Source organism: Aquarana catesbeiana, linkage group LG03 (genome assembly GCF_042186555.1).
Source record: "Aquarana catesbeiana isolate 2022-GZ linkage group LG03, ASM4218655v1, whole genome shotgun sequence".
Classification (NCBI taxonomy): Eukaryota; Metazoa; Chordata; class Amphibia; order Anura; family Ranidae; genus Aquarana; species Aquarana catesbeiana.
The window spans coordinates 650,631,577-650,655,950 of record NC_133326.1 but is presented as its reverse complement, the minus strand read 5'-3'; the positions used below and the strand labels follow the sequence as shown (position 1 = coordinate 650,655,950).

General features: G+C 43.9%; 1 protein-coding gene across 1 annotated transcript in view; it reads left to right on the top strand.

Moving 5' to 3' along the window:
- Window positions 1–24,374, top strand: part of FARSA (phenylalanyl-tRNA synthetase subunit alpha) — a 50,374-nt gene that overhangs the window by 13,115 nt on the left and 12,885 nt on the right. The window contains exons 5-11 of the mRNA XM_073622638.1: window positions 64–156; window positions 3,458–3,586; window positions 7,136–7,251; window positions 7,342–7,426; window positions 9,417–9,516; window positions 9,779–9,944; window positions 10,611–10,688. Coding sequence (XP_073478739.1) covers window positions 64–156; window positions 3,458–3,586; window positions 7,136–7,251; window positions 7,342–7,426; window positions 9,417–9,516; window positions 9,779–9,944; window positions 10,611–10,688 — 767 coding nt within the window. The remainder of the gene's footprint in view (window positions 1–63; window positions 157–3,457; window positions 3,587–7,135; window positions 7,252–7,341; window positions 7,427–9,416; window positions 9,517–9,778; window positions 9,945–10,610; window positions 10,689–24,374) is intronic.

The window sequence follows — 24,374 nt, the reverse complement described above, 5'->3', positions numbered from 1 at the left end:
TATAATATTTATTGGGAGGCATGTTTTCAAATGTAATTTTGATTTTCTTTTGAACTCTTTCAGGACGGTTAAAACATACTGGGTGACAAAGGGAAGTGGGTTCAGCACCAGTATTACCAAACAGGAAACTGACCTCACCCCAGAAATGATTGCTAGGTAAGAATGATTGCCAGGTAAGGTGTGTTACTGTGGCTGCGTATGTACAGTGGTTTTTATTAGTCAACTCTTTGGGGTCTATTTAATAAAACATTCGATGGATGAATGTTACAGCAGTAATTTTTCTAATACTATTATTTCCTATGATTGTCAGCTCCACCTAGTGGCCCAAAATGTGGTATATTTTCTGATTTTAGGTATTTCATAAAATATACCAATATGTGGCTCTGTATTAGTTCTTCATTTTGGCAAAGCACCTGCCCCGTGTGTGGTGCATTGCAGTTCCATTCATTGATCCCTTAAACATTTCATTGTGAATGGTACCCCAACACGCCGCAGCACACTGCAAGGTACATACTGTGCAAAGGGATGTGCTGCTTAGTTTAAAGTCATGCACACTTTTTTCATCCATTGTGGTGCTGTGGTAAAGAATGGGCTTCATTTACACCAGGCATGTCAGAAGTCTGGCCCGCGGGCCAATTGCGGTCCATGTTCCAGTTTAATACGGCCCCACTGGTAATTTGTATATATATATCTTTTGTGGCCCCCAACGGCAGTGCTCGGGGATTCCTTGGGGGGCCACAAAAGATACATACCGTATTTATCCTTCAGTTCTGGCAGCCTCGGGGGGGAGGGGACAGGGAGGGGGCTGGACGAGTGCCATCAGATTACATACAGGAGAATCTCCTGTTTACTCGGCGGCTTCTGTAATGGGAAGTCCCATCTCCTAGGCTGGCATTGGACGACTGTTCTGTCTATCATAGGAGGCGGGACTTTGTATTAAAGAGGCCACCGGGCAAACAGGAGATTCTCCTGTATGTAATCTGTTGGTGCTCGTCCCGCCCCCTCACTGTCCCCTCTGAGGCTGCAGATGGACATCGATCAGGCTGCGTTTGTGGCACTGGTGAGCCTGCAGATGGGCACTGACCCTTATTTTGCTTCACAGTTCTTTAATTAAAATTTTATTTCTTTCCTGAAACTTCCCTCTTAAAGTAAAGGTGTGTGTTATACGCCGATAAATACAGTATATCCAAATAACACGCTCAAGCTCATCCTTAGACTCTTCACCACGCACGGCCACAAAGACAAGAGAATTCTTGTTGGGCAGTGTTTTAGCTAATTTGCATTTCATTTTAAAAGTTCAAAGACTGTCAGGCAAAATGGTCAGCCCTCACGCATGTTCACTTCATCAAATCTAAGCCTCTTTGAAAAAAGTTTGGACACCCCTGATTTACACAATGCAGGTTAATGCATGTGCATTAATCCACTGCAACAGAATGGTTAGGTGTCAATGGGCAAGTAAAAGCAGTAATTGCATCGTTTTCAAGTGGATTATGTTTAATAGGGTGCGATTAAAAAGCACCTTGGTTTTTTAACTAGTTTAGTGCTGCTGAAAAAGGAAAAAGGAATGCTAGAAGTTACCCTAAAACCCTGACGTTGGATTGCAGGATACAGATTATTATGCCAATACTTGATTGTTACATTAGAGGGAATACTGCTCTGTTTTGGGAATGTAATGCCTTGTGTACACACACACACACACACACACACACGATATTACCGGACAAATGATCGTCCGTGTTTTTTTTTTTTTTGCATGCTAATCTTAGATAGAACCTGAAGAGTTTACTAAAGTCACAAATTCTGGTACGACAGAATAAAAATTTGGAAGTGATGTAAATGCGTTGTAATGCATCTGTATTGCATTTTCGAACGACCGCTGTACTGATTAAACAAAAATCGTACGATGCAAGTCCGATCAGATAATATCGGATGAACTGTCATGATCGGCTCTCGAAAGCTCTGTACTTACAATCACTTCAAAAGCGGTATTTTTCGTACGATTTTCTGATCGTGTGTGTGCGCGGTTTAACAGTCCCGGTGTTTTGAGACAAAGTTCTCGGTTTGCTGGTCACGCACTGGAAGGTATACATGAGGCCATTTTAAGGCCCCGTTCACGCCATAGTGCAGAGATATCAGTTTTTCTGCACACGTTTTGCAAGGGCTCAAAGAAAACAATGGTTCTGGGTTTGCCCTGTTCACACCACAACGTGCAGATTTTTTTTCTTCTGTGCAGGAGTCTGCAACCTGTATGCAGTTTTCTGCATGGGGGGAAAAAAAACGCTGACCTGAAATCAATATTGGTGTGACCAGGGCACATAACTGTCGTGCAGGAAAACTCACTGAAACTGATCTCTGCAACTAAAATCTGCATGGTTTTCCTATCGGTTTTCATGCACATATGGTGCGAACAAACCCTAAAGCTTTAAAGCCCTACTCCAAGAAAAGAAAAGAAAAATTGATCCCTTGCATTGGGGCTGTGCCCACACTGCAGGGATTAATTACTTAATTATTTCTAGGGGAGCAAAAATAGGAGATATACTTTCCCAATCCTCCACTCTCTCCCTCAACTAGACCAGTCCCCGCAGCTTCTGCACACCCCTGCGCTAGCAGTCTAGGGTCCTGACATCATAAAGAGCAAAGCAGGGTCCAAAACCCCGCTCTGGTGAGGATCCAGGGGGAAAGACCACCGCTGGATTGTGGGGGAGCACCTCCTGCTGGTGGAGCGGAGGATCAGGTAAGTAAAACAGTTTGTCCTCTTCTCCCCTGGACTAAACGTGTGGGCACAGCCCCTACTGTAAGGGATCATTTTTTTTTATCTGCCCGAAGTTGGGCTTTAACGTGAATTGATTTATTTTTAATCAGCACCAGGGATGGTATTTGCATTGAATGAAAAATGTCCCTTGTGCTGGTGGCTGCTGTGTTCATTAAAACTTTGGTTCCTCAACCCCGCCCCCATATAGCCCTGCAACTAATCTTCTGGTGCTGTCGGGGTTAACACAGCCTCTAGACCTCATCAAAAGTGCCGACTATGCTCACCCTTTCCACCCCTCCTGCTACATTCATTAAAGATGTACTATTGCTTGCCGCAATGAAAAACGCTCCATGAATAGGGAAGATGGACCTTTCATTCATCTGCTCATTCTCTATTCATAGCGCATGTCTCATTGCAAGATGTGATGGTACAGCAGAGGAATGAAGATTCCAATGAACTTGACTGCCACCAGCACAAGGGACACTTCTCATTCATTTTAAATACAGCCCCTGATGATTTTAGAAAAATGTTTAACTAAAATTAAGCTTAAATTAATGGACTTTTTTATCTGGTCATTTGAATTAAGATTATGGTAAATCCTTTTTTTTCTGAACTAGTTGTTTTATGTTGCATTGTTTCTTTCCTTTTTTGTTTGCATCCTCTCACCATTTTTTCCTTCTCTTTTGCCCATCTGCTCATTCCCAGTGGCTCCTGGAAGGACAAGAAATTCAAGGCATACAACTTCAATGCGCTGGGCGTAATGCCAGAATGTGGTCACTTGCACCCCCTAATGAAAGTCCGTACACAATTCCGACAGATCTTTCTAGAAATGGGGTGAGTAATTGGTGACTGTGCCTCTTGGGCCTGGTTCACACCTATGGTGTGTGGTTTTTTTTTTTCAGGGTTTTTTTTTCAGAAATGCACTACAGTTTATTTAACATGGTTTCCTATGGGACAACTTCACATCTATGCTTTTTTCAGCCACTGCATTTTTGGAAAGAGTCGGGGACTTTTTTAAATGCAAAATTTGCTTTTATTTTTATTTTTTGGTTCAATAGACTTTTCAATAGAGAAGCTGCCGAAAAGCATGTAGTGCTTTTTTGGCACAGTCTCACTGCGATTTGAGTTTAACCACTTCTGGACTACCCACCGTGGATATCTGTCAGTACTTTGACGGTAAACATCATTGTTATGGCAGCAGATAGCTGCCATAATCCTGGTATTTTTCTCCACAGCAGGCGGTCCGCTTTAACATAAAAGTGGTCTCTGCGGCTAGTTCACTTTGAGATCACTTTTATGGGGGGCGGGAGAGGTCCCGGCCGTCCCTGCCGCTTACCGGAGCCGTTGGAAGCAGCGGGGACAATCCGGTCCTGTGGCCTGATGGGCAGGAAGTCAAGTGAGGGAATGGACCCCCCCCCCCCCCACTCGACTTCACTTCCGCCCAACGGCCTTAAAGTGACTCTTATTTTTATCTATTTTTTATATTGCTTTTAAGTGTAAATATGAGATCTGAGGTCTTTTTGACCCGAGATCTCACAGTAAAGAGGAGCTGTAAAAATGCTTACGCTGGCCCACCTAAAAAAGCATCGCTCTGCGCCCTGGATGAAAATTTCTATGACGCCCGAATAGTTATATGTGCGACAACATAAATACACTCTGTGTAGCAGCCACTTAAAATGTAAAACATAAAAATAAATGCAATACTATAAAAAATCTAAACTATATAGTCCTTTAAAATATTGCAGCAGTGCTCTTGTCAAAATTGAATAAAAAGACAAGCTTTCATATATAGTTCATATGTGAGAAAGATGGAAACGGAGGAGATCAATTTGAGCTTTTTGCTGTGATCTGCAGAGAACAACTTCCACCATAGACTTCACCACGTGAGGGAATTATCCCCTTTGGGGGTGCACTCGCCAGCAATACTGCGCCTTTAAGTATAAAACTTCTCCACCGCTCCAATGAACACTTCCACCAGATTTCAGTCACGCTATACAGGGCTCCAGTAAACCATGTGAAAGGAACGAGATATCCACATAGTATAGTGCTGCTTAAAGTTTTATTTGATCCAAAAAAAAACCCTTTTACAAGATATGCGTACCAAATCTAAATTGCAATCGAGCGAAAAATAAAGCCTCTGGGGTGAACAGGATAGGGGTAGAGATCACATTAGAAAGCAGATCTACTATTTGTTTCCAATACTAGCATGTGACTGGGCAGGTCCACATTAAATGTATAAAATCAGCTCTGGGTTGAGCATATCTAACACACTTGGAGGTAGGAATATATTACGTTTCATGGCAGATAACTGAGTAACAGTAAAATAAGTCTGATGAAGAATGTAGAGTTTGATTAATCAACTGCTGGAGACGTGAGATGCGAGGGACCAGCCGCCTCCCAATCCCCATCCGTCTTGTCAAGTTTTTGTTTGTCTTTGACCCCTTGCGCAGATTCTCTTCACTTACTATCCCTGTGATGCCAATACAAGAAATGGGGGGGATGTTTGTCACCAGGACAGGAGAAATCTCCCCAATGTGGGACACAGATGACAATAAAAGCCTGACCGAAGCCTAAACCATTCCCAACGCTGTCTCTTTGTCTGTATGCCACCCCAATCTGAATAAAAAATTGCCAGCGCAGCAAAATAGTTTAATTTATTTTAAGAAAAATGAAATTAAAAGGTTAGTTCATCTTTTTAGTGACCTTTTTAAAAAAAAGTTCCTTATGCATTACTTGTGCACTTTAAAATGCGGTCCTCTGGTTCTAAAAAAAATGATCTTCACTTTTTAAGCTGCTTCTATCATTGGCTTCCCTCTCTCCGTTCCTGACAAGACGGCTGGACGTCCAACCATCGGATGGTATTTTGGCTCAGCCTGGCTTGTCCATATAAATCAGGGGTAGGCAACCTTAGATGGAGATGTACCTGAACAACATGGAAGAAGTCAAAGATCACTGGGCACAATGTCGCCTCCTCTCACATGATTTACACTTTTAATTGCGGCACTACCATGTAGCAATTGCGCGCATTGCATGGCAATCATGGGTTTAAGACTCGGTTCACACTGGGGCGACCTGTCAGGTCAGGTCCATTCAGTGCAATGGAACCATTCTAATTGGAGCGACTCAAGTACTACTTGAAGGCAACTTCAGAGCGGCTTGCATTGACTTCTGTTAAAGAAGTCGTGATGAAGTCAGGCAACTTTGAAGCAGAGCTAGTGTGAACCAAGATTAAATCAGGTGGTGGGAAGGCAACATATCACCGCCTGTCAAACACACTCGGATCACTTTTCAAAGGAGTAGCAGTGCCTGGTGCATTTGTGAATAATGCCCTTAATTGCATTCGGCCCTTAGGGCTCATTCACACATAAAGTTGGGGGGGGGGTGGTACGGTTTATTGCCCCCAGTCCCTACCCTCTTTAGCTGCTGAGGCAGCAGCCAAAGGTGTACTTATGCTGCAGCAGGAATTAAACCTCCTGTTGCTTTTGGTGGTTGCTACTTCCTGTCATTTGTGACCCATTCAAGTAAATGGGGCCACTCTGCAAGCACCCCATGACTGCACACTTCTGTGGGGTCCAGGGAGTTAAACTTAAACGCTGATGTGCTGCAGTTTACCTGCAGTGCGGGTGCAGTGCTGCATCTGCAACTTTCCTGGGTTAGCTCGGGTTTGCCATAGACTTCTATTATATCCTGCAGGTATGGTGCATTTTATGAAGGCGCACCAAAACTCCTTCATTCCGAAGAAAGTCTATGGCTAAGCTCAGCGAAGCTGCAGGTACATTGCACTGCACCTGCTGTGTGGGTAAATTGCAGGGCATCAGTGTGAAAGCAGCCCTATACTATTATGCCCAGTGTATTGCTTCACGCTGACCTGAAGATCTCTTCTTTCCTGCTGATGTCACCACTCTGGAGACCGCTAGCCGGCATAAGAAGTGGAGTGTAGTTGCTATCACTCCGCATGGGACAGGTGCCAGCACTACAGAGGATCCATCGGCTGATGTGGCTCTTGTTCTCTACTACAGCTCCAACTTTACAAGTTGTCCCTCTGCATTGCACTCTGTTTGGGATGGCGGGTGAGCAAGCCTAGACCATGATCTACCAGTCACCTGGCCGCAATCTACAGGTTGCTGATCCCCGATATAAACCTATGAAGGATTCAGTCAGGGCGTGGACTCGCAATGCTCTGCATATGATATAGAAAAGGCTCTGATGGTTGGTCAGAGGTTACCCCAGTGGCGTTCCTAATGTTATGAAAAGCTAGTGAGCAGTAAAATATAATTTCTGCTTACACCTCTTCAAGTCTATAACCTTATTCTGTTCATGTCTTTTTCTTTTTAAGCCAGTAGCATTGTCTTTGGTGATTTTATTGTAATGTTTTTTGACCAGCTTCACGGAGATGCCGACCAATAACTTCATAGAGAGCTCTTTCTGGAACTTTGATGCCTTGTTCCAGCCTCAGCAACATCCAGCCAGAGATCAGCATGATACCTTCTTCCTACAGGGTCTGTATGATGTGCTATGTAAACTCCTGCTGATCTTATTAGATATTTATTGTAGTGATAATATCCCATATTAATTCTGTTTTGTTACAGATCCAGCCATGGCATCAGAATTCCCTATGGATTATCTAGAACGTGTGAAGAAAGTTCATTCTGAAGGAGGATATGGCTCACAAGGGTGAGAGTCCTCTCACTGTCAACATCATTGGACTCCATGTTACACAGCTCCTCCTGGGTGGTGTCACCCTGTGGTGGGGGGAACAGACTCCATATCGCATACAGTGAGGGGAAAAAAGTATTTGATCCCCTGCTGACTTTGTATGTTTGCCCTCTGACAAAGAAATGATCAGTCTATAATTTTAATGGTTTATTTTAAGCAAGAGACAGAATAACAACAAAAATGTCCAGAAAAACGCATTTCAAAAAAGTTATATATTGACTTGCATTTTAATGAGTGAAATAAGTATTTGACCCCTTAGCAAAACATGACTTAGTACTTGGTGGCAAAACCCTTGTTGGCATTCGGAGAGGTCAGACGTTTCTTGTAGTTGGCCGCCAGGTTTGCACACATCTCAGGAGGGATCCTCTTTGCAGATCCTCTCCAAGTCATTATGGTTTCAAGGCTGATGTTTGGCAACTCGAACCTTCAGCTCGCTCCCCATAATTTCTGTGGGATTAAGGTCTGGAGACTGGCTAGGCCACTCCAGGACCTTAACATTCTTCTTGAGCCACTGCTTTGTTGCATTGGCCATGTGTTTTGGGTCATTGTCATGCTGGAATATCCACACACGACCCATTTTCAATACCCTGGCTGAGGGAAGGAGGTTCTCGCCCAAGATTTGACGGTACATGGCCTCGTCCCTTTGATGCAGTGAAGTTGTCCTGTCCCCTTGGCAGAAACACTCCCCAAATGCATAACGTTTCCACCTCCATGTTTGACAGTGGGGATGGTGTTCTTGGGGTCGTAGGCAGCATTCCTCCTCCTCCTCCAAACACTGCGAGTAGAGTTGATGCCAAAGAGCTTGATTTTGGTCTCATCTGATCGCAACACTTTCACTCAGTTCTCCTCTGAATCATTCAGATGTTCATTAGCAAACTTCAGACGGTCCTGTACATGTGCTTTCTTGAGCAGGGGGACCTTGCGGGCGCTGCAGGATTTCAGTCCTTCACTGCAATAGTGTGTTATCAATTATTTTCTTGGTGGCTATGGTCTCAGCTGCCTTGGGATCATTGACAAGATTCTCCCGTTTAGTTTCAGGCTGATTCTTTACTGTTGATCATTGAAACTCAACGAGGTGAGATCTTGCATGGAGCCTCAGACTGAGGGAGATTGACAGTTTTTTTTTGTGTTTCTTAAATTTGCGAATTATCGCATCAATTATTGTCACCCTCTCACCAAACTTCTTGGCGATGGTCTTGTAGCCCATTCCAGCCTTGTGTAGTTCTACAATCTTGTCCCTGACATCCTTGGACAGCTCTTTGGTCTTTGCCATGGTGGTGAATCTGATTGATTGCTTCTGTGGACAGGTGTCTTTTATACAGGTAACAAGCTGAGATTAGGAGCACTCCCTTTAAGAGAGTGGTTCTAATTTCAGCTCGTTTCCTGTACAAAAAAAACCTGGGAGCCAGAAATCTTGCTGATTGATAGCGAATCAAATACTTATTTCACTCATTAAAATGTAAATCAATTAATACACTTTTTGAAAGGCGTTTTTCTGGATATTTTTGTTGTTCTGTCTCTCACTGTTAAAATAAATCTACCATTAAAATTATAGACTGTTCATTTCCTTGTCAGTGGGCAAACGTACAAAATTAGCAGGGGATCAAATACTTTTTCCCTCACTGTAGGTCCATCTGGTCTGTGTCACCCTATGGTAGGAGGGACAGACTCCGTGTAGCTTAGCTTCTCCTGGGTGGTGTCACCCTGTGGTGGGAGGAGCATTCTCCATGTCACATAGGTCCATCTGGTCTGTGTCACCCTGTGGTAGGAGGGACAGACTGTCACATAGCTCCTCCTGGGTGGTGTCACCCTGTGGTGGGAGGTGCATACTCCATGTCGCATAGCTCCTCCTGTCTGTGTCACCCTGTGGTTGGAGTGACAAACTCTATCACATAGGTCTATCTTGTCTGTGTCACTCTACTCACAAGTGTTACTATGTTCTTTGCAGCTATAAATATGACTGGAGTATCAATGAGGCCAGGAAGAATATCCTGCGGACACATACGACAGCAGTCAGTGCTCGAATGCTGTACAAACTGGCTCAGCAGGTAAGAATGGACTCTGGAGCTACGCAGTGGTGATTACGTGCGTTATCTAATGCCTATTGATCATCAGTCTCCATATTGTTACTATCAAATGTTCCTGTTTAAAATTGTATAAAGTGTTTAAAAGTTGTATAATATGTGTTCCTATAGTCCTTTTCTCTTAAGGCCTTGCTTGAATTTCAGCTTTCTCTTGCTGCTGGAATAAAATATTGCAAAAGTAAAGTGGTGCCCAGAAAGCTTATTTGCTACTGTTTCTGCCCCGCAGGAGTTCACCCCGGTGAAATATTTCTCCATTGACCGCGTATTTAGGAACGAGACACTGGATGCCACCCATCTAGCAGAGTTTCATCAGATCGAAGGCGTGGTGGCAGATTATGGCCTGACACTAGGGGATCTAATGGGTGTTCTGAAAGAATTCTTCAATAAACTTGGTAAGCTTAAAGTGGAGTTCCACCCCGCCAAACAAAAAAAAAAAATTAGTAAAGTGCTTAAAAAAAAAAAAAAAAAAAAACGTGGAGAAAAATTATTTTTTTTTACTCACCTCTAAATGCCTGTTGCTAGGGGGTCCCTCGTAGTCTGCCTCCTTCGGTGCCTGGGCTCCTGACGTCACTTCCCTCGGCGCAGGAAGGGAGATCGCCTCTCCACCCTCCCTCTTGTCAGTCGTCTGGGACACGTGACCGGTCCCAGATGATTGCGGGGCCAGTGGCGGTGCGGCTCGCGCATGCGTAGTGGGTGCCCGGCTGTGAAGCCACAGCCGGGCGCCCACAGTTAAAATGCCGGTGCTGCCAAGCGGAGGGGGGGGAGGAGCGGGGCTTCAATCCCCCGCATCGCTGGACCCTGGGAAAGGTAAGTGTCCGATTAAAAGTCAGCAGCTGGAGTATTTGTAGCTGCTGACTTTTAAATTTTTTTTTTTTTTTAAATGGGAACCCCGCTTTTAATGTTCTAATGGAAATATCATGTATGTTGTGTCTGAAGGAAGCAGGTCTTTCTACACTTACTTTAAGGGCTGGCAGAATGTGGGGTAATCCATCCTATCGTGCTGACCCTTTGGCTTCCATTGTTATACATGTAATGTCTGCTGTACATTTTTGTTTTAGGAATCACTAAATTGCGCTTCAAGCCTGCGTATAATCCTTATACAGAGCCGAGCATGGAGGTCTTCAGCTACCATGAAGGTAATGTCCTAAACGGGACTATTATGAAATCCCAGTGTGCGTGCATGTATACGAGGCAGGTGTGGGATCACCTAGTGATTTACAATGCATCCGGAAAGTATTCACAGTGCTTCACTTTTTCTACATTTTGTTATGTTACAGCCTTATTCCAAAATAGATTAAATTCATTATTTTCCTCAAAATTCTACAGACAATACCCCATAATGACAACGTGAAAGAAGTTTGTTTGAAATCTTTGCAAATTTATTAAAAATAAAAAACAAATAAACCCCATGTACATAAATATTCACAGCCTCTGCTGAATACTTTTGAAGTACCTTTGGCACCAATTACAGCCTCAAGTCTTTTTGAGTATGGTGCTACAAGCTTGGCTATTTTTGGGCAGTTTCTCCCATTCTTCTTTGCAGGAACTCTCAAGCTCCATCAGTTTGGATGGGGAGCGTTCGGTGCCCAGCCATTTAAAGATCTCTCCAGAGGTGTTCAATCGGGTTCTGGCTGGGCCACTCAAGGACATTCACAGAGTTGTCTCGTAGCCACCCCTTTGTTACCTTGGCCGTGTGCTTAGGGTTATTGTCCTGTTGGAAGATGACATAGAAATAAAGGTGCAGCGCTAGAAACATATCTCAAAATGAACTGAGACAATGTTCTGAATCTCACAATCAATATTAATAATTATGTGAAAACTTAATTAAGTACATTAACAGTAATACTACATCATTATCGAAAAACAAATAAACATGAAATTTGTGAGTAGTAGAAATCCAATGTGTAGTGAGTCAAAAAATTAAATGAATAAAAACCAAATGTTTACAACATCCTCTTGACGTCAAAAATGAAAGCAACTTGTGAGGAAAGTTTGCAATTAGATAATCCACCACCAATTTAAATGAAGGCTTACCAGAATGTTTGAACCCAAAAGGGCATACGCCCAGTCAAGCAGGCTTGTGGTGGTGTACACCAAAGATGAAGGCTTCAAATCTGGCGACCTTTGATAAATTATTCAGGTAATCCCACAAGTTTTCAAATGGCTCTCAAGGGTAGTAACCTCCAAGGTAGATATTCATGGAGCAAGATCAATAAATTCTCTCATGCATTCAAATGTATAGTTGGAGATGAGCACAAAATGCCACACAGCATAATTCCGTAAAAATTGGATATTTAATAAAGTTAAAAAACTCACATTTAAGAAGATAAACAGCACTTTTTGTACATCTATAATGGCAGCAGTGGAGCCCGTGCTGCCGCGTTTCGTCTAACTAGACATCATCTGGGATGCTTGCCCACTGCAGCCATTGCGTTTATATATGAAGTTTGACCCCAATGACGAGATATAGACTCATGGTGTGTCGTCGAATGCGGAAGTGTAATTCCGCAATCGCTTCCTGTAACAACAAGATGGCGATGCGGCGCGCGTTGCAAGCCTCACTATAGAAAGTGGATCGCTTTGTGTCATAGCCGTAAAACGTAAGAACATACGCGTCACACCTCGCTCTGAGGAGAGGATCATAGACGCGGTGCCAACGTCATCCGTTCAGCGCCTTGTTGACAAAATAAGCCAAGCCTCGTTTTCAGATGCGAGAGCGAAGATCAAGCCTCGTTTTAAATTAACACAAGCCAGGAGCCACAAGCTAGGAATTAAACAAATTCTCAAACAATCTAATAGGACTAGAAAATGATAAATGAACTGTCTTATTGATTTTTAAAAATTATTTGTGACGGTCCAGACACTCGTCTGGGGTCAACAACCATACATGTCCATAATTACTGAACAATAAGAAACATGATGGGAAAAAAATGTGTAAAAAATAAATAAAATTCAATAGAAATTAAATAAAGAAACCCCAGAATTACCAGCGTGGATGTTCCCGTTAGATTCCACCTCTTGGCCATCCATCCTTTGTGACTGTTGACGCGCCGCTGTGGGTTACTGGCTGTTTACCTCTATCAGTCCCATAGGGTGGCTTGTGTTGATTCAAAACTTGGCTTGATCTTCAATCTCGGCATTTGAAAACAAGGCTTTGCTTATTTTGTCAACAAGAGCGCTGAACGGATGACTTCGGCGTCGCGTCTACGATCCTCTCCTCAGAGCGAGGCGTGACGCGAATGTTCTTAATTTTTCTGGCTGTGACAGGAAGCAATCCACTTTCTATAGTGAGGGTTGCAACGCACACCGCGTCGCCATCTTGTTGCAGGAAGCAATTGCAGGATTACACTTCCACATTCAACGACGCATCATGGGTCTGTATCTCGTCATTGGGGTCAAACTTCATATATAAACGCAATGGCTGCAGTGGGCTAGCACCCCGGATGATATCTAGTTAGACGAAACGTGTCGGGACGGGCTCCACTGCTGCCATTATACATGTACCAAAAGCGCTGTTTATCTTCTTAAATGTGAGTTTTTTAACTTTATTAAATATCCAATATTTTTTAACGGAATCGCGCTATGTGGCATTTTGTTCTTCTCTCCAACTATACGTATGAATGCATGGGAGAATCTATCCATCTTGCTCCATGAATGTCTACCTTGGAGGTTACTACCCTTGAGAGCCATTTAAAGACTTGTGGGGTTACCTCATTAATTTATCAAAGGTCACCAGAATTGAAGCCTTCATCTTTGGTGTACACCACCACAAGCCTGTTTGACTGACTCACTGGGCTTACGCCATTTTGGGTTAAAACATTCTGGTAAGCCTTCATTTAAATTGGTGGTGGATTATCTACTTGCAAACTTTCCTCACGAGTTGTTTTCGGTTTTGACGTCAAGAGGATTCATTTAATTTTTGGACTCACTACATATTGGGTTTCTACTACTCACGGATTTCACGTTTGTTTATTTGTTTTTCAATATTGATTTAGTATCACTGTTAATATACTTAAGGTTTCACGTAATTCTTAATATTAATTGTGAGATTCACAACATTGTCTCAGTTCATTTTGAGATATGTTTCTAGCGCTGCACTTTTATTTCTATGTTATTTTTGCAACTGTCTATTTGCTGCATTAGCTGCTGTTCATTGTTTAAAGGGACAGCGTGGTATTACACTTCCACTCTGTTGGAAGATGAACCTTTGGCCCAGTCTGAGGTCTAGAACGCTTTGGAGCAGGTTTTTTTTTTAATCAAGGATGTGTCTCTACATTGCTGCATTCATCTTTCCCTCGATCCTGACTAGTCTCCCAGTTCCTGCCACTGAAAAGCATCCCCACAGCATGATGCTGCCACTGCCATGCTTCACTGTAGGGATGGTATTGGCCAGGTGATAAATGGTGCCTGGCTTGCCATTCAGGCTAAAGAGTTCAATCTTTGTTTCATCAGACTAGAGAATTTTATTTCTCATGGTCAGAGTCCTTCAGGTGCCTTTTGACAAACTCCAGACAGGCTGTCATGTGCCTTTTACTAAGGAGTTGCTTACATCTCGCCACTCTACCATACAGGCCTGATTGGTGGAGTTCTGCAGAGATGTTGTTCTTCTGGAAGGTTCTTCCCTCTCCACAGAGAAATGCTGGAGCTCTGTCAGTGACATCGGGTTTTTGGTCACCTCCCTGACTAAGGCCCTTCTCCCCCCGATCGCTCAGTTTGGCCAGGCGACCCGCTCTAGGAAGAGTCCTGATTTGTTTTATTAACTTCTTCCATATACGGATGATGGAGGCCACTGTGCTTATTGGGACCTTCAATGCTGCAGAAATGTTTCTGTACCCTTCCCAAGATCTGTGCCTCAATACAATCCTGTCTCGGAGGTCTACAGACCTTGGACTTCATGGCTTGGTTTGTGCTCTGACATGCACTGTTACCTGTGGGACCTTTATATAGACAGGTGTGTGCTTTTCCAAATCCTGTCCAATCAACTGAATATACCACAGGTGGACTCCAATCAAGTTGTAGAAACATCTCAAGGATGATCAGTGGAAACAGGATGCACCTGAGCTCAATTTTGAGTGTCATGGCAAAGGCTGTGAATACTTATGTACATGGGATTTTTTTTTTTAATTTGCAAAGATTTCAAACAAATTTCATTCACGTTGTCATTATGGGGTATTGTTTGTAGAATTTTGAGGAAAATAATTTAATACATTTTGGAATAAGGCTGTAACATGACAAAATGTGTAAAGTGATAAGCTGTGAGTACTTTCCGGATGCCCTGCATGTCCTGTGCATGTGGACCACATAGAAGGTCCAGTGTCAACTAAATATAAAGGAACTGTTCAAGCCAGAGCACTTGATTTTGGATTCTATCTTTGATTTACAAGTGGTTTCCCCTGTTGTGAGCGCTGTACCTGTTCCTATAAATGAACTGGATGTCCTCGGCACAAATGAGAATACAGTGCAAAGAATTTTCTTCTTCTAGCAGTAACACTGTGTGCTCTCTTTATGTATTTCAGGTGCGTCCAGATAGTAAATAAGTAATATAAATATATCACAGATGATGGAAGTTTTTACAGATAAATGCAGTAAGATAAAAGCTCATACATTGTATCATATATAGTATTTTACGAGCTATACAGGGAAACAATGTGCAACCCAAATAAAGTCACACAGAGAAACAGATAGCCTTTTAATAGTCAAAGTGGAAACTTGAGGAATGTTGGAAGCTGTTAATTTGGTTCTGTATGGGGGAGGAGCGGGGGGGGGGGGATCCACCACAAAACTGCAGTATCATATCTTGGCAGACTTAGCCTGTAGTATTAATTCCATAATGATTGATTTACATTTTAGGTGTTGATTATATAACTGACGTTTTATCCCTTATAATCCCCATATTCCTGCAATGAAACAAATGTGTATTTTCCTGATCCTCCGGGCAAATCCCCTCGCTGCTAATTGAGGGATTGTAAATGGTTGCATAATACAAAGCTTCTTATCATAAATGACAGAAGCCGAAGAACCCTCACAAATAAACAAACACAGCAGCATGAATGTGAAGTCAGTATTAACCTCCATCACAGAAGCAGATAACTACAATAAGCAAAGATTAAATTATTTTGTTTTATGAGCTCCAAGGGGTATTTTAAAGGTCTTAAAAGCTGTGTTAAAAAAAAAAAAAGTCTCAAAGGAGAACAATAATGGGTTTGGAAGGGAAGAGAATCTGGAGATGCATCTGAAAATATAGGACTTGTGGTGTGTGTTTTTTTTTTTTTTTTTTTTTTTTTTTTTTTTAATTTATTTATATTTTATGAAACCTGTCCAAGACCTTTTTATTATATATCGGTAATTTTTTTTTAAAACCTCAAACATAGGATAAAGAGTGACATTATGAAAAAGCAGTACATCTGGCTACAATACAGGAAAGGTTGTGGTACAGTGGTTGTTTCATACATAAACACAAGAGATTGAGATAGCAGGTACTCCACAATCTGTTAGCATACCAATTTGGAATCTGTGAGAGAAGAAGGTCTCTGATCCCATCAGTATGTAGAAAGGAAAATATTAAATTGGCTCCAAAGCCTTATGGTTTTTCACCCTAATGCATTCTATGCATTAAGGTGAAAAACTTCTATGCTGCAGCCCCCCCCCCTCTCCTCCTTCTTCTTTTTTTTTTTTTCTTGCCTGATCCAGCGATGCGCACAAGCACAGCGGCTCTAGCCGCTGTCTCTCTCCTCATTAGACAGATTGATAGGAGCTCCCGCTGCTGTCAATTAAATGCTGTGACGCGGGTGGGGCGAGTTCCGCTGTATGTGTCAATGGACGCAGGAGCAGGGCCTGGGAGCGAGCACGCAAGGGTGCCCCCAGGGAAAGCCGATTTTCCCTGGGGGAACACACCAAAGTGGAGGGGCCTAGAGCACCGGCGGGGACCCCATAAGAAGAGGATTGGTGCTGCTCTGTTCCAAACCATTGCACAGAACAGGTAAGTATAGCATTCTTGTTGTTTTATTAAAAAAGAGTATTTAATGTCACTTTTTAAGGTTAGGTTCACACTAGCCCACACAGTAAAACAGCATTGTATGGCACAGACTAGTGCCAGCGCCAGCTCTGGCAAGTTTAAGTGAATCGCACTGTTGTGTGTGTGTTTTTTTTTTTTTTTTTCTTTTTTTTTCTAACTTTATTTAGTGTCCATGCTTGTGGTGCAATGGACTGGGTGGCACTGCAATGCACTTCCTGCTTGCTATGGGGGCACTAGGCAGGTGGGAGGGGCCTGAAGTGCCGATGTCTTGCCGAATAAGTTCCCTCGGCGGATAAGTTCCCCCCTGTACTGCGCAGGCGCGGCGCCTGCGCAGTACAAACCACTAACAGCCGCCAGAGATAGCCGAAGCTCAAAATCCACAATCAGCTGTACACGGCGCCTGCGCTCTGGGTCCAGGTTCCTTCCCTACCATCCAAGTGGACCCAGAGGGGGGATCTAAAAGAGCCGAGCGCAGCGAGGCCGTGCCCGAAGCGTGGCGAGCGGCCCTCTTACAGGCGCCGTGTACAGCTGATTTGGACCTATTCCCCTTCGGCTATTTCCGCCGGTTCCTACTGCGCAGGCGCTGCGCCTGCACAGTAGAGGGGGTCCTTATCCACCGAGCGGAACTTTCTCGGCAGAACACCGACAGGAGACCAAAAGAAGAAGAGGATCGGGTCTGCTCTGTGCAAAACGACTGCACAGAGCAGGCAAGTATAACATGTTTGTTTAAAAAAACAAACCTTTAATGTCACTTTAGGCTGCCCATATATTATATTATCTTGTTCAATTTCCTTTAGATTTAAATTAAACTGTGTAGCGCAAGGGCCTGTCTGATTGCATTCAAATTAAACGTTTTTAGGTTTGACATCATATTCCTTTGTAACGTGGAGGAGGTGATGTCTTTTTTATTTTGTCTCCGTTGGGCTGATTTACCCTCATATCCTGTCCTGATGACCAAGGATGATGTTGTAAGCCCCCTTCCCCCAACAGGGCAAGGTAAAACAATAAAAAGCTGAGACATATTTTCTCTCACACTTGCTCAATCTGTTTTCTAGAAATGTGTTCTCATTGTCAGTGCCCTTCTTGGAGAGAATTTACTGAACTTCTGTCTTGGTGATCACACAGGAAGTGAGGAATTATTTTCCCAATTGGTGCAGAAATGGCAATAAAAACCAGACTGAGGTGTTAGCCTTTCCACAATGTGCAACACACAAAAAAAGGTTTTGTCTGGGCTAGTTATTCAACGATAAAGCTCTCAACTTTGGAGTATCCTGTGCCTATTACACTGTATGAAATCTTATCTGCACTAATGGCCACATCTGCCTAGGCTGGAGGCTGTAAAATCCTGCTTGCTTTATGCTGATGTAGATGACTTTGGGAGAGTTTCCCTGATACGTGCTTTGGAGCTATGAATACAACCTATTAGAGTTGCACAGATACCGAGCATTTGCACAAGTACTTGTGCAAATGCTCCGATGCTTAAAGGGGTTGTAAATCCTATGCATTAAGGTGAAAAAACACCTGGCAGTCACCGGCCCCCTAGCCCCCACCCCCGTTTTACTTCTGAACCCCTTCATTCAGTCGTCGGGGACGCGCTGTGTCTCTCTCCATGGGCTCCCGGTTCTTGATTGGATAGATTGATAGCGCAGCTATTGGCTCCCGCTGCTGTCAATCAAATCCAATGACGCGGGTGCCAGGGGGCAGGGCCGAGTCCTGCATTCAGGGGCTATGGACGCCGAATGCTGGACTCGGGAGCATGCCCGCAAGGTAACCCCCCTGGGGAAGCGCTTTTCCGAGGGGCTTATCAGATGTGGGGAGGAGCTGCCGGGGGACCCCAGAAGACTGGATTCAGGGCCACTCTGTGCAAAATGAGCTGCACAGTGGAGGTAAGTATGATATGTTTGTTATTTATAAAAAAAAAATACCCTTACAATCACTTTAATCCGATACCTCCCAGCAGGGCTGCTGATAGGCCAGTACAGCCGGCCCTTTTGCGAAGCGGGGGGGGTGGGGGGCAGGACTGCCTCACAGATAATCGGTGCAGTTGTGGGGGCAATTATAAGCACTGATCTCCCTGTATAGCTTTCAATAAAACAGCTGACAGCCGCCTCTCCTCCGCTCCCTCCTGCGGCTGTCAGCTGCTTTATTGGAAGCTATACAGGGAAATTGGTGCTTATAACTGTCCACACCGCTGCACCAATCTCCCCTGTGTCCTCCTCCGGCACCCTGGGTCCTCCGCTGGCTCCTGGTGTCCTCCTCTGGTCCCCCCCCCCCCCCCCCCTCATTCTTTTTTGAATGAACAGAGTAAGTGATCACTAACTGTCCATTTATAACTGAGCATCGTAAAACTATGTTTACGATGCTTCAGTTTATGAATGGGGAGGAACCGCTGTCTTCTAAAGTGCAGCTGAGGCTGCTGAGAAAGGGACTGGGGAATCAATCTGTGTCCTTACTCCCCTTCCCTGTCTCAAAAGGGAGATGTTAGGGGTTTAGACCCATGATATCTCACCAAAGCAACCCCCCAACGGGGCTGATATTAAAATATATATATATCTATATCTATATCGAGAGAGAGATCTCTATATATATATATATATATATATATATATATATATATATATATATATATATATATATATATATATATATATATATATATATATATATATATATATATGATAGTAATGAATATTTAAAGGTTAAATTGTAAAAATAAACACTGATACCGTCTACTCCCCCATCCCCAGAACCCCCCCAAAAACAAGTATTGTAAAAAATGACATTAAAAAAAGCCACAGATCAGAAAGAATGGGATTTTTAAGTTGCATATAACACAGCCAAACAAGAGTGTGTGTGTGTGTGTGTGTGTGTGTGTGTGTATATATATATATATACACACTCTTGTTTGGCTGTGTTATATGCAACTTAAAAATCCCATTCTTTCTGATCTGTGGCTTTTTTTTAATGTCATTTTTTACAATACTTGTTTTTGGGGGGGTTCTGGGGATGGGGGAGTAGACGGTATCAGTGTTTATTTTTACAATTTAACCTTTAAATATTCATTACTATATATATATATATTATAATATACAGACAGACATCTTAAAATTCAACATACTGTTATGGAAATGATTAAGAGCTCCAATCGAGCCCAAGGTAATCTGCTGCTGTCTCTAATTGAAAAGTGTAGATTTGCATGCATATAAAAGTAAACACTCTGAGACACGCTCAGCTCCGTTACTTCTTACACTTCTGATTTATTCAAGGCGGTGCAAATGTTTTATACACACAAATACGTCATTGCTATGTTAGTCTAATAGGTACATCTCATTGGTTAAGATAGAAAAGAAGATGGAGAATCTTCATAACGAGGTTTGGCTGTCCTTGGTTTTATCTTCAGTTCCGCGTTCTTCTGATGTGTGGGATGTAGGGGGTACCCGCAATCTTGAGAAAATATAGGAACAGCGCAAACCTGTATACTTATATAATGAGTAAGGAGAAAAATATGTATACACATAAGAAAATAGACATTTTCAGATTATTATTATTATTTACATCACATTCCTTCACAATCCCCCCTAAAATGACTATTTTCTCTTTTCTGTCCCTAATACTAAAGGTCCCACTTTGGCCTGGCCCTTCTCCTCAGCAGCTCTTTTAGGCTGTATATAGAATTGGGCAGCAACTGTTCACTTCCCTCCTCGATACAGCTGGAGAGGTGCAGTCAGGCGCTATCTATCCCTAAAACCCTATAGGATTGTGAGGTTTTGGACAAGGAGTGACTGTAGGGGAGTGAAGGGTTTGTCATCTTCCATCATAAGGAGGTCCTCTTCTTCTTGGTGGAGAAATGTAGGTGTGCTATTGTCTAAAGCCTTGCTCATTAACTTTTTTTCAAAAGGTAGAATACAGCATACAATCAGGGCTAAAAGAACCAGGATTATTAATACCCTTACCCGTATCTGGACGAGCACCTTCTGCCACCCACTCATCCAGCTAAAATATTGGTCCCATGGGTCTGTGATACCTGAGTTCTTCTTCAACTCCAATGACAGATCTTCTAAGTTCTTTATAGCTAAAGTAACCTTACCATTTTGGCCAGTATTATCAGAAATGTATGGACAACAGGTTCCCGTTTTTTCCTATGATTTTACAAAACACCTCCTTTCCCAGCTAGCACCATGTCTAAGGCCATCCGGTCCTGGAATGTCATGTAGGAAGTGGGGGCTAACTGGTCAGCAATTCCCTGGAGGGCATCTTTAGAGTAATTTACAAATCTCTGTTGGTTATAATATGTGTAGTGTCAGGTCACCTAGAGGCTGGGTGACAGATGCACACCGTTGGGATCAGGAGTGCACCGCAAGGTAGTGGACCATATGGCTGACTGCTGCGGATTGTACCCTGGGAGGTTCAGGAAGCAGGTCTACTGGATCACTGACACAGATCCCACTGGGAGCTAGAGCATAGATTCCCCAGGGCGCGGAGTCTAATAGCCAGCAGGTGTTCACCAGAGCCTCTAGTGGTGAGGATGGACTGCGCTGCAGTCTGGCTCCAGGTCGCGGCCCCCAGGGTCTCACAGCTCAGGCTCATGGTAGACTACAGGAGAAGAGGAAGGAGGCAGCAGGCTAGAACAACAAGGAAAGTAAGGGACAAGCCAAGGTTCAGGGTCACAGGCAAACAGGGATGGTCGGGAACAGGCCAAAGTCGGTAACAGGAATCAGATGTAGGAAACACAGCAAGTACACATAGAGGCTAACACACAATGGTTGATCAGCACTGTTGGCTTGCATTGCACAGGTTAATATAGGGTTCCCTGATAGGGCCTGGGGTGGGGCCATGCTTAGAGGAGAGGTTACAAAGCAGTCAGGTGAGGGTCAGCTGGTCTCTAGAGATGAACACATGGAGACAGGTATGCTGATCGACAAACTCTATTGCATAACCATGACATGTAGTTAATCCAATCTACATTCTTGCTGACAGTTGTTATGGGGATCAAAGACTCAAAACCAGCTTTTACCTGATCCCTGGCTTTAAACTCATCAGGGACCCCCCTTGTAACCCTTATGACATCTATATATACATGAGGGTCAAAGCTTCCGGAGAGAGCTGCTCGCTTCCTCCTCTTACTGTGTGCTGGGTCAGTGTATGTATCAGGGGTATCTTCGGTTAGGATATGGGGGGGCATAATGACCTTTGCAAGGGCACATTCACTGGTCCAGATTCCCTCTAGATCAAACAGAAAAAGGATATGCAGCACCCGAAAACACGCTCTCCTGCAGTGATAAGCGTGCATTCAGGTGTTCTTCCTGGCCAACTTGACTGAGGTGGCTGTGGTCAGCAAAACTTGGAATGGACCATCATATCTTGGCTCAAGGATCTCCAGACAGTAGTTGGTGTGTTCCTGTATCTAATTCAGGATCTGGAATGGAAGAAAACACCTGGACATGCATTCAGGTTAATTCTCGTGATAATGTGGTTACATAATTAGTCAACACATCAGACTGCAACTGTTGTGGAAAGTAACAACCAAGTCTGGGAGCTGAACCAAACAAAATTTCATAATGGGATAGGGCATGTTTCCCCCGGGGGTGTGTCTGACACTGAACAGGGCAATGGGCTAACTGTCTGGCCAACTCATGTTAGTCTCTTGGGCCATCTTTAACATCCTGTTTTTAGTGTCCCATTCATCCTTTCTACCTTCCCGCTACTTTGAGGGTGGTATGGGATGTGTAGTGCCAACTGAACCCCCAGTGCTGCCCAAATCTCTTTTGTAAGGGTTGCTGTTAAGGCTGGTCCCTGATCTCTCAATATCACCTCTGGGACCCCAAATCTACATACTATCTCACTCAGTAGTTTCTTAGCTGTGGTCCTGGCAGTCATGACCACTTCCACTAGGGTGTTTTCGAATCTGCCACTTCTTGGCACTTGAGAATGATCAATTTGCATCCTCTGGAATGGGGTATAGGGCTTTTGCCAGGTGCTTCTTCTGTGTTTTTTCTGTGCTTCTTCTGTGCATCCTGGGTTACATTTGGTGCAGATAATGCATGATCTGCAGAAGTTGTTGGTCAGTGGAGTAACTCTTGGTGCAACACTTGTTGATAAGAGAGTTCATAAAAGTCTTTGTCAAGTGGGCAGCTCCATGTGCCCATTGCACCACGGCTGGGTACATACTCCTGGGTAGACAAGGCTTCTTGTTGCACTCGAATAGTCCATTTCTGAGAGTTGCTCCTCTCCGTTTCCAGCTTTCCTTCTTATCCGGACTTGTTGTTTCCTGTATTTCTTTTAGATAAACTCTGTCCACTGGGAAAGTCTGTAAGGTAAGCACGGGGTGGTCTTCTTCTACCACCCTGCTGTCCACTTCCCGTGGACCACCAGCTGTCTGTTTGGCAGCTGAACTGGCTAGATGATTGCCTCAAGCTTCCTTTGAGTTCATTTTGTCGTGTGCTTTACTCAGAATAGTCACTTGGGTTGGGAGAAGCAAGGCATCAATTTTTCACAGGTGTTCCTGCAGCCGTCAGGAATCCTCTGTCCTAGATAACACCATAATCATGGGCAATGCTGAAAGCATATCTTGAGTCCATATGAATGTTGGCTCTTTTTCCCTCTGCCCATTTACGTGCTGTAGTAAGTGCTTACAGCTCTGCCTCCTGTGCAGACATCACCGGTGGTAAGGCTTCAGCTTGTAGAACAGTGTTTTCAGTGGTGACCGCGTGTCCTGTGTGGTCATGGGGTGACAAGTCAAGACTCTACTCCTCCTCCTCCTTTCCCCCTCGAGAAGTGGAAGAAGGGTGGTAGGGTTCAGTGTTTGACAACTTAATAGAGTAATGCTGTCCAGTAGGAGGGAAACACAGGAGTCTCAAGTGTCTGGTAGTGGACAAGTGTTTCGGCTGGATCTTGGTTGAATATGGCAACAACGTCATGGGGAGTAAGCAGAACGAGGCAGTGATCGAGGACCAAGTTCAAAGTTTTGTCAAGCAAGGCTTGTGTAGCAAAGCCAGCTCGCAGACACAATAGGCCTCCTCTTGCTACCACATCCAGCCGACAGGAATAATATCCTATGGGGCGTAGGCTGATGCCGTGTGATTGGGTGAGTACACCTGCAGCATGTCCCAGACGTTCGGATACAAAGAGCTTGAGCGTTTTGTCGTAGTCTGGGAGCCCTAGCGCCTGAGATGGCACACTTGAGGGCCTCAAACTTTGATATTTCTTCAGGAGACATCTGGAAGGGTCTGATTGCAGAGCATCAGTAGGAAGGCTTCTGGAATCCATGCTCTGCACTAGGAAATTAGTCCAAGGAAGGCATGAAGGGATTTCTGACCTTGTGGCAGTGGGATATCAGAGATTACTTGCACCCTGTCTTCAGTGGGGTGTCTTGTCCCATGGGGCAAACAGTGTCCAAGGAAAATGACAGCACCACTGCAATTTGGGCTTTGAGACTTTGCACCCCTGGTTGGCAAGATAGCACAACAGGCTTTCTGAGGTGACTTCAACAGGGGGTAAGTCAGCTACACAAAGGAGAAGGTCATCAACATGTTGGAAGAGAATCACTTCCGGGTGTTCCTCTTGTCATGTGTCAAGGATGATAGCCATAGCCTTTGCAAACTGGCTTGGAAAGTTCTGTGCCCCTTGCAGCACAACTATTTAGGTATGTTGCCGTTTCTTTCCGTGGATGAATGCGAAAAAGTACCAGCAGGAGGGGTGAGGGTGGACTCTGAAGAAAATGTTTGTAAGGTCCACCTCTGTGAGGTATTTTGCAGTCAAAGGCATCCACAGCAGGTACCTGGTTCTTCTTTAGGGGTTCTCTTCTTGG